The sequence below is a fragment of the Tupaia chinensis genome, unplaced genomic scaffold, assembly GCF_000334495.1.
Source record: "Tupaia chinensis unplaced genomic scaffold, TupChi_1.0 Scaffold000622_1, whole genome shotgun sequence".
NCBI classification, from domain to species: domain Eukaryota; kingdom Metazoa; phylum Chordata; class Mammalia; order Scandentia; family Tupaiidae; genus Tupaia; species Tupaia belangeri.
The window spans coordinates 2,275,962-2,299,867 of record NW_006160142.1 but is presented as its reverse complement, the minus strand read 5'-3'; the positions used below and the strand labels follow the sequence as shown (position 1 = coordinate 2,299,867).

Here is a 23,906-nt window from a genome sequence, read left to right as displayed (position 1 = left end):
CTTTTTCCTTCTTTCTTCCTTTTTGCTAAAGATCTAATTTTTTAAAAAAGTTGTTTTATTTTACTTAGTATTATTATTTTTTAATGTGCTCTAGTCATCAGAGAAAAACAGGTTGGGGGAAGTGAGAAAACAAGTCCTCAGGTTTGGAACCTGAACCCTGGTCAGCCCTGTGGGAGTCTAATACCTTAACTTCTGCGCCACCTGCTGGTCCCATCAAAGATCTCATTAAAGTCAATAATTCATAAGTGTAAAAAGTCAGCCTTGATCAACATAGTATAGAAAATTTTCAAACATAGTAATGGAAACTTTCCATTGAGACCTAAGTCTAGAATGGGATTTTTTAAAAACTCCCTACTGATCACTTGAAATCACCTATGAATCAGAAAAGCAATTAGAAATTTCTTACTAATTTTTACAGCAAGTCAGAAATCACTGGGCAGGAAGAATTTTATAAAAACAAGAAAGTAAATTTTAGAAAACTAACTTCTTCATGAAAAGTTCTATATTTTCCCACATATTTAAATTATAGTAATCCTAAATCAAGTAGGATTTATGATAAAATACAGTGTGTTCTCAGGATGTAGGGATGTTTGCAGCTCACCAAAGGTGATGAAGACAAAAACAAGCAACAAAGAAGCACTGGAAAGGAGGTCTCCTGGGTCTCAAATGAGAAAGAGTTGTCCAGCTATCTAAGGGTTGCAACTCATCACTTCGTCTGTCTAAAAGACCTGGAATCGTGTGTTTGATATATGTGTGCATGTTGCTGTGTGTCCTTCACTGAATAGTGTTTACCATATAATCAGGTAAACTGAAAGCCAAGCATCATCATTTCTCTCCTCTCCATTATTCCAAACACCATTAGTAAATCCTGCAGGTTATTTCTGCAAAATTATCTCACTTTGTCCCTTTTTTATCCATTCCACTACAACTTCCCTAGTTCAAACCCTCTTTAATTTTATATACAAAGAGATTCAACACACACACACACACACACATACACACACACACATACACACACACACGAGAGAGAAAGAGAGAGAGAGTCAGTCAGTCATGGCTCAGTCCTGCTTAAAGCCCCCGGTACTCCAGATACAATGAGGAGGCACTGCGAGATCTAACTCCTGGTGCACTTTACCTCTCATGTGAGCCACTAATTCCACTTGATAATTGTCCAGCCACGGTTTTTAGCTCATTGCCACCCAAAAGCTATTGCTCATCTGATTCTCCTTAGAATCCACCTCCTGATTCCTTTTTTAATTCTTAGCATGGCTTTTTTGCTTAATCCTTCAAATCTAGCTTAAATACCAACTCAGGCACCTGTTCCTGTTGTGCTTTTAACAGCACACACCCATTCATCAAATCAATGGCATTTTTCTGAGTTTTGTTATTATATATTCAAGTATTCTCTTTACCACTTTTGTCCGCCTTCCCTTCATAGTTCATGAATTTTGGGTAAATAATAATTATTTCTTCATTACCTGGTATACCTTCAGCCACATATGCCATACACTCCAGCTTTAAGTGAAGTAACACATAGATGTAAGGCTTAAGTCTTATTTGGTTCCCACCAAAAGTTTAACCCAACTTAGAGCAATACTCAGTCAAAAATAGCAGATCTTTCTGTTTTGATGAAAATATTTGACTTGGGTAGTGAAATGTCTTTCCTGACACACTGTTCAAGATACATGTTCTGGTAGTTGTTTCTTATTGGAGCTCAATGTTCACTGAGAATATATCCAAGACACTTGATTGGAGACATTTTTCTACATCCAAATTTTACTTTCCACTAAAACTCTGCAAATGATAGTGCATATTTAAATGGTTGGAACTATCGTTTTTTTCTTCTCCAATATTTATTTTTCTCCATTAAGTTCCTTTAGTTTTTCTTACTTTATCAAAATGCACATACAATAGTAGGGGCAACTCCCCTCCAGGTGAGGAGTAAATACTGCAGTAAATGCTGAAGGGAAAAGGGTTTTTTAAAAAGTGAATATTTCCTTAGTCAGTGGATAATGGCTCTTAGGTGCTAATTTGCCCCCACGAGCAAAGTGTACCTGCCATTACTGTCTATGCAATTTATAGATGGTTATTTAAAAAAGAATAGGCTTTTGAGCATGAGCCATAATGTTTTTTCTTATAACTGGGCTGTGGTTATTTTTAGCAATGTTTTACTACCTTTTTAAAATTATTTATATTCTGCATACATATTCTCTTCCTTCGAAAAATAGATATTAAGTGTTATTTTTGTCACTGAATGTCTCAGTCCTGTTAAACTCAATATTTTTCCCAATTTCAAAGCTGCCAAGATCTTGACAGTTTGGAGTAATATTTCATATCAAGCATTAGAACTATTGGGGGAGGGGAATTTTTTACTATTGATTGATTCATCAATAGAACCTTTAAGAGAAAATATAGCAATTTCAGAATTGGAGTGATAGTCACTGGGTTAAGACTTGAATTTTAATATAATAGAAAAGATAAAACCAACACAAGGGATGGAAATACACAAGTGATTTTTTTTAAGCTTTAATAATCTTTTTTCTATATAGCTTCTTAATTCAATGTCATTGGTATTGCTGCTTGATTTTAGCCAAAAGACTGAGAAGCTCTGTATTGTTGGTATCTCTAGAGCTTTATATTTGGAAATTATTAAAGGTTCAATTTATTTGCTACCAAAGAGATCCCTGCAGAGCAGTATTGAGGTCACTGAAGAAGTACTGAAGGAGAGAAATGATGTTATATGAAAAGCCATAATTGCTAAAGATAAAATATTTTTGCATCAGATAGACAATCAGGAAACATGGTGGTAGAGTTGAGGAGGAAGGGGTGATTATTTACAGTGACATTTTTGTTTTTTAAAAAGAGATGCAAAGAGGCAATCAGAATAAACCAGTGACTGAAAAGAACATGTCAAGCATGATTGGAGTGTTGTTATGAGGATCAAGGACTAGTAAAGAATGTTTGAAAATTAAGTAGAGTTATACATGCAGCTCAAGAAATATTGTTTTACACCAATGAGTTTAGAATAATTAGTCAAATAAGTATATAAACAGGTTTTTTTGCCCAACAAAAAATGCATGCTTTTTATATTTCACTTAAATGTATTTTCTTAAAATGCTATCCAACATTTTACTGTCTTGACTAAATAAATGAAAATCTGTCAAACTATTAAAGGGAACACTTAGACAGTATCTAATCTTCATTACACCTGGGAAAAGGTTCAGTGCATTTGTTCAGGGCCTGATTCTGGGACTGTCTCTAATTAATATTTTCATTATTATCATGGATGATCAGATAGGGTAAGCTCGATAAATTTTTCAATTACGCTACATCAAGTAGAGAAGTTAGCATCTGAAAGAAGTGAATTATAATTTAAATGACCTTTTTAAGTTTCAGGAGAAAGAAGGTGAATAAACCATCAGTACTGATAAGAGTACTTTATATTTATGTTGTGCTTTACTATTTAGAAAACAAAATTATATCTTTGTTTATTTTACTTTCAATCTTATGAGGTAAAGATGGGACAAGTTTAGCTTATACTGGACTGGACAGAGAAATATGGTGGGATCAAGAGAATAAGGACCGAACTGACTAGCAAATCACAGAATGAATCTGCAGCCAAGCGCCACATTGGGATAAAAAGACTATAACTTGTGGGAATGTGGGCAAACTGTACTGGGACTATCAAAATTAGACATACCTTGAATTAGTATATTGTGCCCAGATTGTTGCGAAACAAAAGTATTAGGCAAATGTCAAAGTCCAGAGATCAACACAATTTCAAAAATGTTAGAGAAACTAGTGTGATTAAAGACTAAGAGCATTATTCAGCACAGGAAGTGGAAAATGAAAAATACAAACTTAAACACATTGCCATGGTTTATTACTGGAAGGCTAGTCAGCAACTCTTCAATATTTCTATTGTCTAGGAAAACACAGTCACATTTCGTTTTTCTGGAAGATCATTTATTAAGAAAAACAACACCTAACCATGAAGCTAGGATGTTTCTTTCTACTGGGATGACTTAGGGCAATCATTGCCCCTAATCCATTTTTTCTCTTCCTCTCTTCTTCCCTTCTCACTCCCCCATCTTTCACTTATTCCCTTTCTACCTTCTTTCCTTTTTTTATTTCCTCTACTTTTAAAAAAGTCTAACTTTAAAAAAAAAAAAAAGGGACCAGCAGTTAGCATAATGGCTATGTCGCTCGACTCCCATATAGTCGACCACGTTTCCGATTCCCAGACCCAGTGGGTTAAACTCACGCCCGCCACATGTGCGTGCGTGCATGCCCAAGATCTCAAGAGGAGAATGGAGAAGAAGGGATTGTGGCATGGTCATCCCCCCTGGGGGTGATTTCTCACTTTCTGTCTATCTCTTTCTGTCTTTCTGGTGAGCGCACGCGCCCTACTAGCAAAAACCTCTCAAAAAAATAAAGAAGTCTGTCTTTTATCAATGGGGATTATTTTTGTTAAGACTCATTAAGACAGAATTAACACCAGGCCTAAAAAAGTTTTACAATGTAAGCCAGCCTTACTCTTTAACCACATCTAGGTGATCTTGCTATATTCAACTGAGTACCAGGGAAATATTTGGATCCTTATATTTTAAAATGTGGTATTCTTATGAGAGGCTAAAGTTAGAAATGCTATTCAGATACAGAAAATGATAACATATTATCTTTTCCTATAGGTCAAATGGCAGGCGATCATACGAGATTGGAGTTCCATAACATAGAGACTGGCATCATCACAGAACGACGGTATCTTTCTTCAGTCCCCTCCAACTTCATTGGACACCTGCAGAGCCTGACATTCAATGGGATGGCATACATTGATCTGTGTAAAAATGGTGACATAGATTACTGTGAGCTCAATGCCAGATTTGGCTTCAGGAACATCATAGCAGACCCCGTCACCTTCAAGACCAAATCAAGCTATGTTGCCTTGGCTACGTTGCAAGCCTACACTTCTATGCATCTTTTTTTCCAGTTCAAGACAACATCCTTGGATGGACTAATTCTGTATAACAGTGGGGATGGAAACGACTTTATCGTGGTGGAATTAGTTAAAGGGTGAGTATGTGTCAGCTCATGGACAAATAAAGCTGGAAAAACGAACCTTGATTTCCCAAATATACATGAAACAGAAAGTATTGGCTTGTAAGGTGATGAGCAGGGCCAGAGGGAAGACAATTAATGCATTTACTTAAATCATTTGTTAGGCATCTTAGTGGATTCAGTACAGTTTTTATACTTACACTTTCACATATGAGGTACAATTAACATGGAATTCTAACTTAGGATAGGTGTCCCATGAGTAATACACTTTAAATGTGCATTTCCTGGGGCCAGCAGGTGGCATGATGATTAAGGTGCTGGACTCCCATATGACTGACAGCAGTTCGAGTCCTGGACCTTGAAAATCATGCCTGTGTGTGTGTGTGTGTGTGTGTCTAAAATCCCAAGAGGAGAAGGGAGAAGAAGGGGTTGCAGCATGCCCATCACCCTCTTCTTGGGGGGTGATTTCTCACTTTCCCTCTGCATCTCTCTCCACCAAGCACATGTGCCCTATGGCAAAAGCCTTAAATAAATAATAATGTGCATTTCCTGACTATATACAATGTAATTCCACAAAAGAGTATCTACAAGCCTGTGCTAAATGAAGTAGCTAATTCAAGTAATAATATTACTTATGTTTCATACAACCTGTTTTTTAACTTTCTGATTTATTTTTGGCTAGAGGGTATGTGCATTTGCCAGAGAGAGAGACCAGGAGACAGAGAGAGAGGAAGAGGGAGAAAGCACTCCCCAATGGGGCATGGTTATACTAGGACCCCTTCTCCATTTTTCCATTCTGTTGGGATTTGGGCATGTGTGCACACAGGATCAGCATATTTTTCAAGCCTCTGAAGCTGGGATTTTAATTACAAGTTTGACTATGTGAGACCTGGCTCTCTGAAGCACTAGGCAATGGGACCAGCCCCATCAAATTCATTTAATTTAAACCTGCTCTATGTCAACATTGTTTAAAAGGATTTAGAAATAATTTTATGAAATTTCATTGAAACTATGATGAAAAGTTGATGGGCATTTGCTCATTAACCCAGTAATATTTTTGCCTTTTTACAGTAGGTTAGATGATGTGCAGACACTAATATACATATATGTATTCCTTGCCACATCTCTGATGCCCACCCACCCCTGAGCCACACCTACAACATACAACACTAGGGGCCACCAGTGGACCCATAGATAGCGCAGACAAACCTTACAGAGTTTCCAAAGAGGATTACATGCAGACTGCAGGAGTGTCCTTAGGGAAATTATAAAAATGTACATATCGGAGAATAGATATCAGAGCTGGGTCTTGAATAACTGCGTATTTCCCATGTGGAAACAGTGATTCAGATAGAAAGGAAAAGAAAATTCAAGAAAAACAGAAAGACTTGCCCTTTCAGTTTGGTTAGCAAAGAATGGAGGGAATAATGAAAATAGCAAAAGCATGAGGAAAGGTATTGCCTTCCAAAGCCATAAAGCGGAGTGTAGACTGTGATTTTTAAAATAGGTTTTACTATTTCCCAGAGTGAAGACAACAAATCATCCTCTTTGCTGAAATGGTGTAGTGGTTCTTACTTCTTCCTGGCTGACTTTTATGTAACTCACTCATTAGTTTCAGTAAGGATAAAAAAATATTTCTATGTGGTATTTAGTTGGAGTCTTTTAAAAATTTAAATCATGATGACCCTTTCCCCTCTTTCATTCCTTTTCCAGGTACTTACATTATGTGTTTGATTTGGGAAATGGTGCTAACCTCATCAAAGGGAGCTCAAACAAACCCCTCAATGACAATCAGTGGCACAATGTGATGATCTCAAGGGACACCAGCAATCTCCACACTGTAAAGATTGACACGAAAATCACAACACAGATCACCGCGGGAGCCAGGAACTTAGACCTCAAAAGTAAGTGCCTGTTCGGTAACCAGCACTCTGCCCCGAGGTCTCCTCACATGGAACCTCCTTTGTGATGGGGGTAGCGTGCGTGCGTACCTTTCGGCAGGGACTGACCAGAATTTCATTTTCATCACATAATTAATAATACAACACACAAGCCTCTGATCCCCCTTTAATGTGGCAGGAACATATGTATTTTTAATAGCAGCTCAAAACATGCAACACCTAAGAATGATTAAAATTTAAAGAGTGGGAAAATATATTCTTAGTCTTGATATTATAAAAAAAAGTAAGTATTTGCAAGTTTATTTGGTCCCAATAGTTTTGAATCAATTTGAAGTCAAGGTTAGCCCAGATACATAAGGAGCTTCTCTTAGAGCTCATTAGTTTTCTTATCCTTGGTGAGGTTTCCATGGTACTTGCAGATTCCCTGACCAATAGGGGCCCTACCTGGCTTATCCCCTGTGTTTCCAACAGCGAATTCTGCCCTCATGCCACCTCCCCAGCACACACACACACCATGGGAATGCTTCTCATACCAGCCACTAAGAAAGTCTTAACAGACTTCTTTCTTCCTTATTGATACTGAATTGGCAAGTGAGCAAGACAAAATGCTTAGAAAACTGTCAGTAATGGGGGAATAAGAGAAGTCTACCTGAATGGGCCCTTGTGGTTCACTAAGAACATATGGTTATTTGCATCTCGTGTAACTACAACAAGCACTAGAGAAGTCGTATTGGCACACTATTCTGTCTGTAGGAAACCTAAGTTGGAATGATTTGCTCAGGAGTAAAACAATGAATAGGGGAGAGAGAAACAACTCAGCTCACCCCACGCCCTCTGTTGCCCTCTGCTTTATCCTGACACACTACAAAGCCCTGCAGATACTAGCGCAGGCATAGCTTTGCTTGAGAAGAGATGCTCATTTATATTGCTGGGATCTTTCCCTTTGATTTAAAAGGTAAATACATTGGGGAGTTAGGAAACTGGAAAAAGAATTTCACAGAACTCCTTCTAGAAAAAAAAAAACGTTCTAAGTAAGATGAAAGAAGAAGTGTTTCACTTTCTATAATTGCAGAATGTATTTACAATCCTGAGACTTTATTTGTCCAACACATAAAAAGTGTGGTAATGGCCATCTCTCTTCTCCCAAATTGGCCCTCTTAGTAACTTCAAAGAGATCCTGTTTGTGCCCGCTAATCCAATAGCTAAGCGTAAAAAATAAAGTGAAATTCAAAGGAAATGCTTAACAAGCCAAACCTCTTTTTCTTTCTTCTGGTTGATGCCAATGGAGTATGTTTTCACCCCCATTTCAAGAGTTACCCCTGGTTTGTACAGTGGGTTCAGGTGGTGACTGTCAAGAGAAGGAGAAAGATTGTGAAATTTGGTGTGCTAGGCTAACCAGCCACCAAAGCCAGGCAAAACCGTGCCCTGTTTGTGTTGGAGAGATCTCAGTAAGCATATAGGTACTTCACTAGGAGCCATGGGTTCTACACTGCAGACTAGAACGGCTCAAAAAGAAACAGTTCACGACTGGTTGAGGGATATGGTGCACACAGCCCTGCACACTGAGGGGCAGAGACGCAGCGCCAGGTGTGGGTCCTTCTCTTCGGATATTTAGGGCACTGACGGCTGAGAAGGAAATATTTTCTTACAGTTCATTAAAACATAGAAGTGACAGTGGTAGGAAATTGTGGGATGATTCTTTCTGGTGAAAGTGGGGGTACTTTTACAAATCTTAGAAACTCAGAGCTGATTTGTATTAAAACATTGAGTATTTCATATCTCTAAATATAAGAAAGGCATTTCCCATGATAAACATCTAAAACTATGAATTACATAATAAGGACATATTAGTATTGAATTCTGCCTCTGCTCACTTGTGTGTGTGCGTTTTTAGTTTTGCTATAGGGCATGTACACTCACCAGAGGGAGACAGAGAAAGTGAACAGAAGGGGGCCCTGCCACAATCCCTTCCTCCTTTATCTTCTTCTCTGGATTTTGGGCACACATGCACATGCACAGTGTGTTTTTCCAGCCACTGGATCCAGGGCTCAAATCATGTGGTCAACCATGTGGGATCCAGCTGCCTTAACCACTGTGTGACCTGCCTGGCCCATGTGTGTGTGTGTGTATTTATTCGGTTATTGGGAAAGTCATGATGTATTTTTCCATGTTTTTCTATGTAAAAATGTGTCCTAATTTTCCTGAAGAACTATTAAAAAAATATATACATACTCTGGTTTCTCTTCATAAGGTATGAATCTTTTCACCTTTTGCTAAAAATTCCATGAAGAGGAACAATTCTGAAACTTAACCCAATTTTTTGAAGCCTCTCGTTTGCAGGAGATTTAATAATAGTGTGTAGGACCAGCCAGTAGAGTGGCAGTTAAGGTGACTGGATCCACATGGCTGACTGCATGGGCGAGTCCTGGACCAGCAGCTTAAGATATGTGTTAGGTGCATACGCATACATTCTGAAAATACAGAGAGGAGAAATGGAGAAAGAATTGTGCCATGGCCACTCCCTATAGGCATTTTCCCACTTTCTCTCTCTCTCTGTCTCTCTCCAGTGAGTGTATTCACCCTCTGACAAAATTACCCCTCCATACACACACACACACACACACAGTTTAAATTGAAGTAATTTTCCAGATGAATAGAATTCTTTGCTAATCATTATCCCCTTAAATCTCATGGAGTTCAGGGTTTACAGACTTATCAACCTTGCCAAAAAGTGAGAGCTATTATAGGAACCCTGCCATCCTCTTTGCAGCTCTGTTCCTCACCCTTAGCACACAGTCAGTGCTCAGTTAATACCATTATCTGGCCAATGCCGACTATGGCTGCAGAAATGCGAACTACTGAGGATGGGCGATGTGAGATGCCATGTCCCATGACCACACTTTCTTCTCAAGATCCCTTCTATTGATGGGACACAAAAAGGGGAGGGAAGGTTTCTTGGGTTCCTGTCACCATTGGATTACACACTCCATTTATAAGCCCAAGGCCTTGGTCTAATCTTAGGAATGGGACAGGATGCTGTGGGGCCACGGCAGGGGCATTGAGACTAATCCGGGCACACCAAGAAGATCTATTGAAGCACTATAGCTATCCATTCCTCCTTCCCACCTGGAAGCCCCTTGGAATTGAAGGAGAACTTATTGATAGGGAGAACTTCTACATGAACTCTTCAGTCTGAATTGAAGAGCATTTTGCTTCCTTTGCATGCTAGTCACATAGGACTGAGCCACTCTAAATGAAGAAAACATGAAATTTGACCTATTTTGGCCAATGGTTTTATGTCATGTTATTTTGCATAAGAGCTATCCTTTAAAATATTAAAATGATCAGATTTATTCTCTTTTGGGGAGTGGGGGAAGTTTTTGCCTTAGGGTTCATGTGCATACCAGAGAGACAGAGACAGTGAGAGGGAAAGTGAGAAATCACCCCCAGGGGGGATGGCCATGCCACAACCCTTCATTCTCTTCCCGGGATAGTTGGTACGCATGCACACGTGCCTGACATGAGTTTTTAATGACTGGGTCCAGAATTCATCTATGTAGAAATCCAACAATGTAACCACTGTGCATCTTCTGGTCCCTATGATCAGATTTATCCTACAGCCTGCTCCAAGTCATTGTGACAATCTGGTTCTTCTCAAATTGAGGACAACCAACTTAACTACATCAGAATCATATGACATTTGTGAAATGCTAATATCTGAATCCCTCAGACAAACTGAGGCAGTCATAATTTGTGAGGACTATGCAGAGACTGACACGTGTCTATTTTTTTTTTGAGAGAGATTTTTTCACCATAGGGCGCGTGCGCTCGCCAGACAGACAGAGACATAGAGACAGAAAGCGAGAAATCACCCCCCAGGGGGGATGGTCACGCTGCAATCCCTTCTCCTCCATTCTCCTCTCGGGATCTTGGGCACGCACGCACACGCGCCCGGTGTGAGTTTTAAGCCACCGGGTCCAGGACGTGAACCGCGGTCAACTACGTGGGAGTCCAGCGACATAGCCATTATGCTAACTGCTGGTTCCCACAGGTGTCTATTTTAAAGAGCATTCACTGATCTGGATGCTATGAAATATAGTCTTGAAGTAATGTCGGATCTATACCAAGGCTAAATTAAATTCACCTTTTAAAATATGCATAAATTATGTTTTGATTTTATTTTAAAATTTTACTTCTGTATTATTTCACCATTCCTGGGCCAAAGTCACATTTATTGGCTATGTCAGGATTATTGTGATTTTTCTCCTCATATTGCCATACCCTAAAAACAGCACTAGAGGGCAGCATGAGGCCACAAAACATGCTGCATTGAACTCAAACAGGGGGAGGGTCCCTCAAGCTGGTCCTTTGTGCAGGAAATCAGAATTTCTTTGTTTTCAGACATCTAAAATTCCAGTTAGCCTTTATAGCAATGCACGCTTTTGTCTGTGGCTTTGTTTTGCTATATAACGGGACTTTATTGTTGACATTTGAAAGGTAGGAGTTTCAAATGTATTCCATTTCCCATCTTGACTCCCATGGAGATGGTCAGAATGAGCAGGAGTCTAATGATCTTTTTCTGAGAAGAGGAATTCCACGCAGGTGACCTTGTTCAAATTATTTTTCATGACACTGCTGGAGTCTCAGGGGGCTGTGTGTCTCTCCCTGCTGATACAGTTTTGCTTTCATCTTTATTTCCCAGCTGTTTGTGTTCTATTCCCTCTGGCTATTATGTACAAGCTGCAACATGCAATGAAAGGAGCAGCATAAATTTGCTCTTTGGAAAGACCTCCCAGCATAGCTCTCTATTCATTTTTAAACTTCGGAGTCCTGCCCCCTTTAGAGATATAAAGGGTTGGTTTAATTCCTCCTTACATTCTGTCTCTTGTTACTAAATTTGGCAAATTTGCATGTTTGCATGTGTATCTATATGAGAAGGTGCTAATATTAATTGAGTTCTTACTAAATACTAAAGAGAAGCAAATTATGTTATTGGGTTTAATTCTCCAATTATCCAGGGAATTGAATTGAGGTCATTCTTGTTCATTCATTAATCTAGTTCAAGAAGAAAGGAACAAAAGAACTCCATCTTTCATGGATACCCATATTTAAAGCATTAACCTAAGTTTATCCTCTAGTACATTGAGGACAAATAATGTACTTGATGAGAAAAAATAGATCCGTCAGTCCATAGGACAGAGTGCCCTCAGGTGGCCACTTGGCAAAACTACATAAAAAGTGAGTAATTCATTTATACACTGCATCTAGGTCAGCCCAAGCAGTTCTTTGTCTTTTCTCCCTTCTTTATTCTTGCTCTCAAACCCCAGATTCCTCGCACCCAACAGCTTTGAGCTCTTGTACTGTCTTCTGATCTTCTCCCTTTTCCTTCTTACCATCTACCTCCTTCTTACCAGTCCGTTCCCTCCTCAAATCTCACCCTGAGGACAACTGTCTTCTGTTGTATATGATGCTACCAAGCTTCTAACAGGTCCCTGAAACAGACAACTCAACTCGGAATTTCTTTCCAAACATATTCCATCTCTAAGTAAAGATTTGGAGACAAATAGTGTCCTTGCAATTTTTTTTTTCTTGATATCAGACCAGCGTATTGCTTAGCTGTCTAACCCTCCAATACTGAATATAAGACCTTTATGTTGCTATGTGTAATTTTTTATTGAGGTAATTCAATGAACAGATTCTATTCAAATGTCCTGATCGTGTTGAAACATGCCCAGACTTTGAGTATTCAGCCATATGACATCTGAGAGTCTTTGCCCAGATACTTTTCTCAAATACAAAATATTCAGAGAAGCTTTTGAATTTGAGCTGAGTCTTAAGCAGGATATGATACTGAAAATGAAAGGAGGGTCCCTGTCTTGTTGGTTAGACGATCTTTATTAGATTTTTTTGTTTGTAAAGGGAAACTTGGTAGGATTTCAGTGTGGAACTATTTTAAAGATTCATTAAGAGAGTAAGAGAGAAAAGAAACCCTTTCAGCTTCTGAACAATGAGGCCACACAGAGGTTAAGGATCTGGTTCAGATAGTCATTCTGGGATCCTGAGAGCAACCCGCGCAGGTGTTCTCTGGAATACCCATGCCCACTCTCCCTAACTACGGCCTGAGCACTGCAGCAGCCCAGCCTCCCTCTCTTTCCTGTCTGCTGCACTGCCACTCGGCAATTCTCTGCTCCCTGGCCTCTGCTCCATGCGCTTCTGCTTTGTGGCTTCTACCTATTGCTTTTGTTCATGTGTGTGTTTCCGCTTCTGTCTACTCTTCCCTTCATCTCCCTTTCAGTACCCTGAAAGACAGAATGTAATCCAGTGAGTGACCTGCCACCATCTGCTCTAGGACATAAATTCATGGGCTTTTGCCCTGGCAGCCAAGCACTCTTCCCTAGGCCGGTCAAGCTGGGACACAGAGCTTTACTTCATAGCCAAAAAGGGGAACTTAGAATGACAGTGTGCTGGAGAACCCTCTGAAGCTTCTCAGAAAGGAGCAGGGCAGTTTTGCTCATTTATAGGGCCCTCGGTGTCAGGCCAAAAGATGGGGAGGGGAAATTACAGGGTTATAAGCGGGAAGGCGGAGTTCAGTGCACTTTAGATTGTAACGTTGGCTCACACACAGTGGATAGACTGAGGTTCAAGGGGAAGGAACCAGTTTGGGGACAATTGTTGCAGTACAGAACAGAAACAATAAGGTTCCGGGAACAGAGCATGGGAAAGTAAGACATGACATTTTTGTTGCTCCCTTTCCTACACAAGAACTACAGAGCAGTTACTTGAAAGACAATTAGAAACGTGAGACTATTGTTTCTCTTCTGACATCTCCATTGAATTCCCAGGCTTTGCAGAAATCAATCTCTACCTATTCTCTTTACTATAAAGCCTTTGTCAGTTTATTTTAATTTCACCTCTTGTCCCCACCTTTAGTAAAACAGCATTCCCTTCCCAAGCAGTTATCTGGGATCTGCTGCCTAGTTTGGCTGAGAAGTTCATCCCTCTGTTTTTCTATGACCTTTGGACCATCATACACTTTGGCAGTGTTTAAGTTCTCTGTTCCCCACTAACAATTCTTCTTTTTAAATCTCTTCACCCATTGTACTTGCTTTGGAAATGTCCCCTAGACTAGGCATAGCTTTTCTAGGTTTAGTTTTCTCAACTCCAACTCTGTTTGAGATTTCTCTTTCCACCTTTGGTGACATAAGCACTCAGGGCCAGAAGTGATCTGGGAGGCAATCTGGTCTGACAGGTTACTTTCACAAATGAGAGAAATGTGATCAAGAGAGGTTGACCTGGACAGCCATACATCTGGTTAGTGCTCCCGACCCAGTCTTCCAATTCCCCATCCAACACGTTTTACAGAAGATCGGGGAAAACACATTTTAGTGCTCATACCAGCCTTAGTTGACTATGCGACAGCCTGGAGCAACACAATGACGGACATCTGAGCCTTACGTGGACTCCCTGGAGAAGACTGCTGGACCGGTCAGACAAGGCAGGACAGAGGCAGGCAGTCATGGACGTCCTACTGCTCTTGCTTCTGGTACACCTTCAGCCTTCCCAACTGCAAATGCTTCAAGTCCTAGTGCTGGAGTCTCCCCGCCCGGGACACTAGCTGAGTCTGATAGCCACAGACTTGCACACTCGGAACACCTGCAGAGGGCGTGTACACACGTACGCTGAACTCCTTCAGTCCTCACACAGCCAAGCAGCCCCTGCAAAGCTGAATCCAGTGTTCAGATGCCTTTACCATATGTCAAAGGGTAATGATTAGACAATTAAGTTCTTAAAGGCGGTGACGTCTACACTACAGAGAGTAAAATACCTCTTGGTGCTCAGAATTGAGCTCTTAAGGGTAAAAGGAGTGCTCACCTCAGCCTTCAGCAAATACGGGCCTTCTATGCTGGTCCCATTTCAGGAAATGCCAGAAGGAAAACTGAGTTGTCTTCTTAGAGTTTGAGCTTGGTTAAGAGCTCCCTATGTCATTTGAGAAAGCAAGCTAGACACTCTCACTCAAGAAGGATTAATACTCAGAATTTTCATGACTCTCAGACCTCCTTCTTTTTGCTTAAAGAAGAATTAGACAAAAGTCTTTGAGATACAAGGGTAATAGATTCATACTAACTGAAGTCAAAAAAGAAAAAGAAAAAAGAAAAAAAAGGAAGAGGCAGCATATAATATTTAAGGAACCCAAGAGCCAGCAAAGAGAGAGCTTAAGTCTGGGCCCCCAAAAGCCATACTCAGCAAAGTTGTCAGCAACAAGCCAGTGTTGCTGCTTATTGGTCTCTGCAAGGGCTGTGAGCTGCCTTCAACTTCCCAAGGAACTGTCCCTCATTCCTCTCCTCCCTGCTGCACAGGAGTTTTCTCTTCTTTCACAGGCTTGGTAAACTTGGCCTTTCCTCACCTGGCTTTACACCCCTCACTAACTCAAATACTCAGGAAAGACTCACTTCAGTTAAGGAGTCCTAGTGCCACATGCTCAGGAGAGAAAATTTGTTTGGGACAGATGTCTTCCCTGTGACCAGGATAGAGGAATAACAGGCAAGATCGCATTGCACAAATGTGGTTTACTGGATTCATTTGAAGAAATACTTGAACAGGCTACTTCGGGTATAAGTGGAGCCATTGAGGGCTTCAGAAGTGACCTTCAACTTGCTATGCAAGAATCAAGGGCTAGAGTCTGCCTTGGTCTGGAACAGGGGTGGAGGTAAAGTTTAAAGTCCTCGAACGGGTACTTGGTGACAACAAAATATTTAGGTGATACACTCATAAATGCTTTAGCAAGCAGGGTGTTTTGTGGTGGAGGCAGAGACTGTGTGGATCAGGACTGAACAGAAGCAAGTGTTGCCAGGTAAACATGGGAAGAAGAACACTAGATTGTTGTCCTCTGTGGACATGTGAGGCTTCACACAAAGTTCCTGTAGATCCGGGAAGCCAGAGAGGCCTTGGCTGACAGCTGGATAATGTTATAATTATCCACTGTAGATCCCAAAAGACTGCATTACTATTATTTTCAGGGAGTTGTCTCATTAAGTGAGGTTTAATAATAATGCAACTGCAGCTGATTTTCAACATGATCGAGAGGAAAACGGGTTTCTGCCCTCAATTCTGAACGATTCCCCTTGAGCCAGGCTCAACCCTGGAATAAAAAGAAAGTTGGGTGGGCTTAATGCAAAGTCACCTCTGTTCCACCAGCAGTAGGGATGCAGCGAAGCCAGTTCCGCCATCTGTACTCCTGTGAGAAAGCACGTTTTCAATAGCACCGTTGTTGGCCCGCTATTCTCACACACTGGAAGGTGCTTCCAGTGCAACTTAAGAACTGCATTAGGCCAATCAGGCTTTCCCGTTAATACCACATTAATGTGGTTTTCTGTGTCTGTTTTTAAAAGGGGCCCTTTCTTGGCCTTTGCAATTAATTATTGTGGGTTTTCTTGAAGATGATACCAGAAGCAATGCAGCATTATAATGAAGGACACAGACCTCAGAGTCAGATCGGTGAAAGGGCATCTCTCTCATTTCTTTCACGTATATTCTCAGGCAAGGCACGGTACTGTCATCCTCATTATTATCTACCCTTTACCAAGTCCTAGGTAAGAGATTTACATACATGTTCTCTTTCATTTTTATGACAGGGATGAGGTTGTATACTTAGTCCCACGTTGCTGGTGATAAAATGACAGCCTGCACATCTCACTGGAGCAATAATGATTGTAATAGCAAATAGTAATAATAATTACTTTAACCATTTCTGAGGGTTTATCCCATGCACTGTTATGAACATTTACACACGGGATCGCATTTACTGCTCGCCACCGCACACAGATTATCCAAGGTATTATTCGGTTGTTGAAAAAGTCTTGGTGCATTTTTGTACAGAAAAATATGTCATGACTTTTCTGACAACCCAATATCTGATGCTCAGGACTATTAGAATGAGGAGGTGGGGCTCCTAATGCCTCCCCCAGACATGACAGGTATTGGCAGCATTTAGGACAGCTTCCTATAACTGCCCTGGCATAGGAGAGCCCATTTGGCATTCCCAGGTTTCTTAGAGGTTGCTTAGTGTGATGTTAGTTTCCAATGGTTCCAGTCCATCTGTGAGGGGTTCCTTCCTCTTTCTCCTACCCCACACTCCCCACTTGCTTCCCCCGCAACCCCCAAAGCTCATATTCCTTAGCTCGCCCACCACTGTCTTCCCCTTTGTGTTCAGGGCCTGTAAAATGCTCATATGATTCTGTACTAATGTTCTGTTTCTGTGTTACAGCAGACCTTTGCACTTAGATATTTAACATGAACGCTTTCATCTATGTTTGATAAATCAGTGGTCTGTGACATCATTATTTGTACTTTTTCTGGGACATAAGTTAGGTCATGCCTAGCAATATAGTGGCCTACAAAAATGAGGGACTTTATGAGAGAGACTGTCTCTTGGCTTGGGTCTGTCTTTGTTCTCTACATAGATATACAAAAAAAAAAAAAAAAAGACCTTCACTATTGTCTTCATCATCATAATTATTATCAGTGCTGTCATGTATTCAGTGTCTATGAGACAGGGATGGGCTTCTGTGCAAAAGTGTTTCATTAGATAAGCATTACGTCTTACTATAATTAAGCCACAATTGTATTTTTACTTCAAGCCATCACTCTAAAAGGTATTGTGTTGAGGTGTTTGTACCATGCACAGGCTTAGAGGAAACATTTGGATTCAGCTTTAGAACAATTCTATAAACATTTTATATTATAAAATATCATTAAACATGACCAAAGTTATTCATTAAAACTCAGTTAAGGCTGCAGCCTACTTTGACCAGTCACTGGCTGTGGGGGAAAGAGCAAGTTCAGTGTCTGCCTTTCCTCTGTTGTCTTCCTGGAGCTTCTTGATGGAAATATCAGCTGACATCCAGACCCGGCACAGGCACATCCCTCAAGTTCACTCCTCTCAGGGTGCTTTCCTGGGTTCATCTGAGGCTCCTTTGCCAGCCTTCTAACTTTAACCCATGTGGAGAGGCAATATCTTCTGTTCCCTCCACACAATCTTAACACTAGGGTCCGTCTGTCTCCAGGAGGTCCTGCCTGGCTTACTCTCAAGCCCGTAGGGCCTGTGTCTGTCCATGGGAAATATTCGTGCATCATTTGCTCTCTTAGCCCTGAAACAGCAGCCCATTTCCAATGCTCTCACTTCTATTCTGCTGCCTCAAGCTGTGTGAGGCTTTCTCAGCATGCCAGGCACCAGTCCTGTATCCTCCAGTTTCAGGAAAGACAATGGGAGTTCTGCAGAAGACCCTCTGAGAGCCACCTCACTATACTTGGGTCTAGAAAGCGATCTCCACAGGGAATAGCACAAACTCACCACACAGTAAAAGCTGTCTCAGACACCCTCTTTTCCAAATTCTGACCCTTTTTATGATTATTAACAGTAATATGCCCTTGAAGTAGCTGAGGGGTTCTGGGGTTATAGAACCAACATTTTCGCTTTTCCTTTGTAAATTTTGCATCTGAGTGCCTGTCTCATACTGACATCACTTGATAATCCTTGAGTGGCACATCAATCAGAACTTCAGGATTTTTTGTTTGGATTTGTTTATTTCTTCCATGAGAGAGGGAGGGAGAAAGAGTGAGAGATGGGTGTGGTGGGGGGTGCACCCTCAACAGGGTCTTCAGGCCTGATCCTACCCCTAGCTCAAACAGCCAGAACCACAGGCATGCACACCCATGCCCAGTGTGCAGAGACTGTGAGACACAGACCTGTGACCAGCTGTATAGCCCAAGCATCACAGAGTGTCACCACTGTACTCTTACGGCTGGCCCAGGACTTCATTTTTTATTCTATTTTGCATATATGGTCTCTTAATCCGTGCTACAATTAGAGGAATGAGCAATTAGTGCCCCCATTTTGCAGTTGAGAAATTGGAGACCCAGAAAAGTTAAGGGAGTTGCCTCCACATAACACCAGAGATAGAAATAGAATTTGAAATTGGGTCCATAGTATTTAAATACTGCTTCTGTATTTAAGGGATTCCTTCTGAATATTTAAAGTAAAAGGTAAAACTTGAACATATCCTATATTAAATGGAAACATTTCCTCTTCCGTATAAAAGTTACTCGAACTCCTGCATTACTACTACATTGTGTAATGCTACAGATTTCATTTCTAGTAATTGCAGAAGAACTGGGTATTTCTCCTTCCATTTTCCACATGTGTTTTTGGCTCTTGTGCTTTGCATAGACCTAAATATTTGTACTGTCCTCAGTTCCTGCAGTCCTCCTCAAACACAACAGCCAAGAAGATTAATTGCTGTATGTCCTTCATATATATTCTATAGAACATTTGCAATTATAGGTGTTTAAAATAGGCACAGGCAAATAGAGCACAGTACTTGGTTGGGTGATAGTGGGTTAGCCTGTCAATTAATCATTAGCTGGTACAACAGGCTACTTGGTAGTTCATTCAACTGTGAAAACTTTCCATTTCTTCCTGTAAGGTCTTGCCCTTGAGGAAGAATCCTTTCTCTTAAGTATTAGGTCATCAGGAACATCATGATGGATTTTTCTTTGTTTTTCTATGCAAAAATATATCATGACTTTCCTGACAACCAATAGTTGCATTTTTCCTTAAGAATAACTTAGAGACCAGCTATGGCATGGTGTTAAGATATGTGGATCCCACGTGGCCAACTGAACAGTTCAAGTCTCAGCTTGAGAAACACACAGGGTGTGTGTGTGTGTGTGTGTGTGTGTGTGTGTGTGTGAATCCAAAATTTCCAAAGGAGAGAGAAGTAGAACAGAAGGGATTATGGTGTGATCATGCCCTATGGTGAGAGGATTCTTTCTGGCTTTCTCTCTCTCTGTATCTCTCTCTTTAGTGAGCACATGCACCCTCTAGCAAAACTGGAAAAGAAAGGGAAAAAGAGGAATAGCTTATATGTTGGGAGAACAAAGTATTTGGAACCATGGCTAGGAATTTACACTGTGACTGCTGGATTTGGTGACCTTATTGGGGAAAAGTCTATTTTTAAGCACAGAGGAAAATTTGTAGAAAAAATAATGCAGAAAAGTTCAAATACTTAGGTGAAAAATAAGAGTTTTATTTGACTGTATGAAGCTGATCATGTTTTAGAAGCTCTTTGTAATGTCTGGAAAGTTTTGTGTGCGCTTTACACCACTTTATCCTTTCAAGCTATGTTGAGACCTGCTGGTTGTTTTAAGCTCTTTGAGCAGGTGCCATTTTTTGACCTGCATTAAACAGGACACTATTCAAAGGAAGAGCTGTTCTTTTAGACTTACCTTGTATACCATGAGATCTTCCCCACCCAAAATAAATGTTAATTTATTTTTAATACAAAAATTTCTTTGGAAAAAAAAAGTTATTTTGCAGCAGAAAGTCAAATTGTTACATAGAGCTACACAAAATCTCAGGAAAATAAACAACAGGTTTATACAGGTCTCATTAATGGTCCCCTACATATAAATCTGTTCATGTCAAGAACAGTCTTTTCTGGTCCAGCAGGTGGTATGGTGGTTAATTATTGGACCCTCACATGGCCAACCATGGTTTGAGTCCTGGGCCTGGTGGCTGGAAAATCATGCCAGATGTGTGTGCATAAAGTGTCCAAAATCCCTGGAGGAGACTGGAGGAGAAGGGATTATATTCTCTTCACACCATCCCACCCTGGGGTGTGATTTCTCACTTTTTTCTCACTACCTCTCTCCAGTGAGTGTATGTGCCCTAAGGCAAAGACCTAAAAAAAAAATATATTTTTAAAAAGAACAGTCATTGCTAAGCTTTTCTACCTTTCTATCAGTGAGACGATCTTTAGCAAAAGTAGGAGAGTGTGGTGCAGAGTCTGAGTCTTCAGTATTATTCTTCTGTTGGCTCTATTGCCTTGGGCAGGTAAGTTCCCTTTTCAGAAGGGTGGTTTGCTCACTTGTCATGTAAGGATAATTATAACCTCCCCGACTGTTTTGAAGGGATGCTCTAAGGCTCAAATGGAATAAGAGATGTCAAAGCACCTTTCAAACCAAGGTGCTATGCAGGTGTAAATTGTATCAATATATGTGAGGTCGAGTACCTCTGCAAACCCGTGTGTAGCCCCTGAGAGTATCACACAGTGAGTGGAAAATGAAACACATATGGTGACAGGATTGTCTGCAGTAAAGGATATCACAGGTATCTAAAACTGCTTCTATTTGGATCGTACGAGAGGAAGGACATTTAAAACGTACTTGGTTTTCACCTAAAGATAAATTTTAAAATGTAAAAGCCATGAGATGAAGTTAGATGACATGAATTTATATGCCTGAACTCACACCCATCTGCCACCATGTCACTGGTACAGAGTGGATTTAAAAGAAGATAGATTACCACATGCACCCCCATGACAATTTCACTTTATTATTCCTCATTCTGTATGCCCACCAGGTTTTCCTCACAGTCTGTTGGCCAAAGAACAAGCAAAATGTCTTCACCTTTTAAGCCTTAAGGATTCATACTTTTTTTTTTTAAATCCTCCTTCTTTGGACACTTTTATTTCAACTTCTCATCTAGAAACAAAATTTAAAAACAAAAAACTTTCTCTGTTTTGTCCATAAACATAATGACAATATTATATTGACTCTTGAAGTCTCACTATAGGAAAACATTAAAGTCTGCAATCAAACTTTATTGGAGTCTCTCACACCTGTCACATAAATATTAGGTGATATTAAACTGGATCTTGGATTCATAATGGAAAATTTGATACTTTGGGACCAGCAGGTGGTGTGGTAGTTAAGGCACTAGATTCCCACATGGCCAAGGCTGTGTGAGTCCTGGACATGGCAGCCTGAAAATCAAATTGGGAACATGTGTGCATAGAGGCCTAAAATCCCAGGAGAAGGAATTATAGCATGGCCATCCTCCCCGGGGGTTACTTCTCACTTTCCCTCTCTTTGTCTCTCTCTAGCAAGTACATGTATCCTATAACAAAACTGAAAAAAAAAGGGGAGGGAGTCACGTTTTTATGGGAATTCCAAGATCATATTTACCTATGACTGAGGAAACATGAATACATTAACAAGGAATTTTATTTTAGCGCCCACAATTGGTTAAGATTTATAAAGGTAACTTTGGAAGAGGAGAGATGCTCTTGGTTAAAGTAATGAATTCTGTAAACAATTATAGAACACCATGAACAGGAAGAATTGGAGAAAGGATGAAAACTGCAGTGAAGTCTGCAATCAAACTTTATTGGAGTCTCTCACACCTGTCACATAAATATTAGGTGATATTAAACTGGATCTTGGATTCATAATGGAAAATTTGATACTTTGGGACCAGCAGGTGGTGTGGTAGTTAAGGCACTAGATTCCCACATGGCCAAGGCTGTGTGAGTCCTGGACATGGCAGCCTGAAAATCAAATTGGGAACATGTGTGCATAGAGGCCTAAAATCCCAGGAGAAGGAATTATAGCATGGCCATCCTCCCCGGGGGTTACTTCTCACTTTCCCTCTCTTTGTCTCTCTCTAGCAAGTACATGTATCCTATAACAAAACTGAAAAAAAAAGGGGAGGGAGTCACGTTTTTATGGGAATTCCAAGATCATATTTACCTATGACTGAGGAAACATGAATACATTAACAAGGAATTTTATTTTAGCGCCCACAATTGGTTAAGATTTATAAAGGTAACTTTGGAAGAGGAGAGATGCTCTTGGTTAAAGTAATGAATTCTGTAAACAATTATAGAACACCATGAACAGGAAGAATTGGAGAAAGGATGAAAACTGCAGTGCAGAGACGAGAGAGAGGATTGATACTATTGCAGTCCTCTGGCTTACACAAGTTATTGGGGAAAGACAGTTCAAAGTTTAGCACAAGTTTTTGAGAGGGATAGTTTGAAATCTTGAACACTTCTGAGCCGTACACTTTATTTAGATGACAGAGAGATACTGAAGATATCAGAGCACAACGAAGTGAGTGATATGATGCTGATGACAAGGGTGGGCAAAGGCAGCGACACCAGAAAATGAGTTATGGCATAAAAGCTCTATGAGGGGAGGGGTAAACGAGAATTAGAAATGGAAATGAAAATGGAAGGAGAAATGTCAGAGGTATTGGCAAAGTCGAGTCATCAGTTCTTGGCAATGATTGGGATGTAAAGTAAGAGATATATAATAGAGTTAAAAATTACTTTCAAAAATTACGTCTTGGGAGAAGGTAGAATAAAAATGTGACTATTATTGAACAGAGAAGTTTAGGTATGTAGTTTCCAGTGGTAGAGACAATGATGATTTTATTTTAGGCTAAAACTAGAAAGCCATGGCAGGTGTACAGATAGAATTTACAAGTATTTTGGAGACCAGCAAATGGCATAGTATTTACGTTGCTGGATTCCTATGTAGTTGAATCCCAGATCCAGTGGCTTTAAAACTCACGCTGGGTGTGTGTGCATGCATGCCCAAGATTCCAAGAAGAGAATGGAGAAGAAAGGATTGTGTCGTGGCCATCCCCCTTGTGGGGGGATTTCTTGCTTTCTGTCTGTTTCTCTGTCTCTCAAGTAAGTGCACACACACTATAGCAATAAAACTCTAAAGGAAAAAAAAAAGTATTTACAAGTATTTTCTACAGAAACAAAAATAGGTTATTATAGAATTGAACCTTTAATGTACCAAGCAAAACTAGGATGTATAGAAATTTTTTTAAAAATTTAGTATGTCAAATTAGTGACCACTGAGAATTTCTTCAATGGTTTCTAAAATTAACCTAATTGTTTTATACAGATTTATTAAAGACACAGGTCTTGCATTTTAGAGCTAAACCACTAACTTAATTTCCCCCCAACTTTGATACTGAATATTTGGTATGCTCTGAAGTTAGATACGATCTTTGGTAGTGTTCGTTGTTCCATTTATGTATATGGTTTGTTATAAATATTTACATTTGTCTCCTTGTGAGTGCAAATGTGTTAG

General features: G+C 40.2%; 1 protein-coding gene and 1 non-coding gene across 2 annotated transcripts in view; both read left to right on the top strand.

The window, feature by feature from the left end:
- The window catches only part of NRXN1 (neurexin 1), a 1,261,405-nt gene that overhangs the window by 600,709 nt on the left and 636,790 nt on the right, over nucleotides 1–23,906 (top strand). Inside the window, exons 14-15 of the mRNA XM_006159011.3 lie at nucleotides 4,692–5,073; nucleotides 6,772–6,962. Of these exons, the coding sequence (XP_006159073.1) occupies nucleotides 4,692–5,073; nucleotides 6,772–6,962 (573 nt within the window). The remainder of the gene's footprint in view (nucleotides 1–4,691; nucleotides 5,074–6,771; nucleotides 6,963–23,906) is intronic.
- Nucleotides 9,188–9,305, top strand: LOC114009783 (U5 spliceosomal RNA). The gene has a single exon (XR_003551175.1). It is a non-coding gene; the product is annotated as a U5 spliceosomal RNA (small nuclear RNA).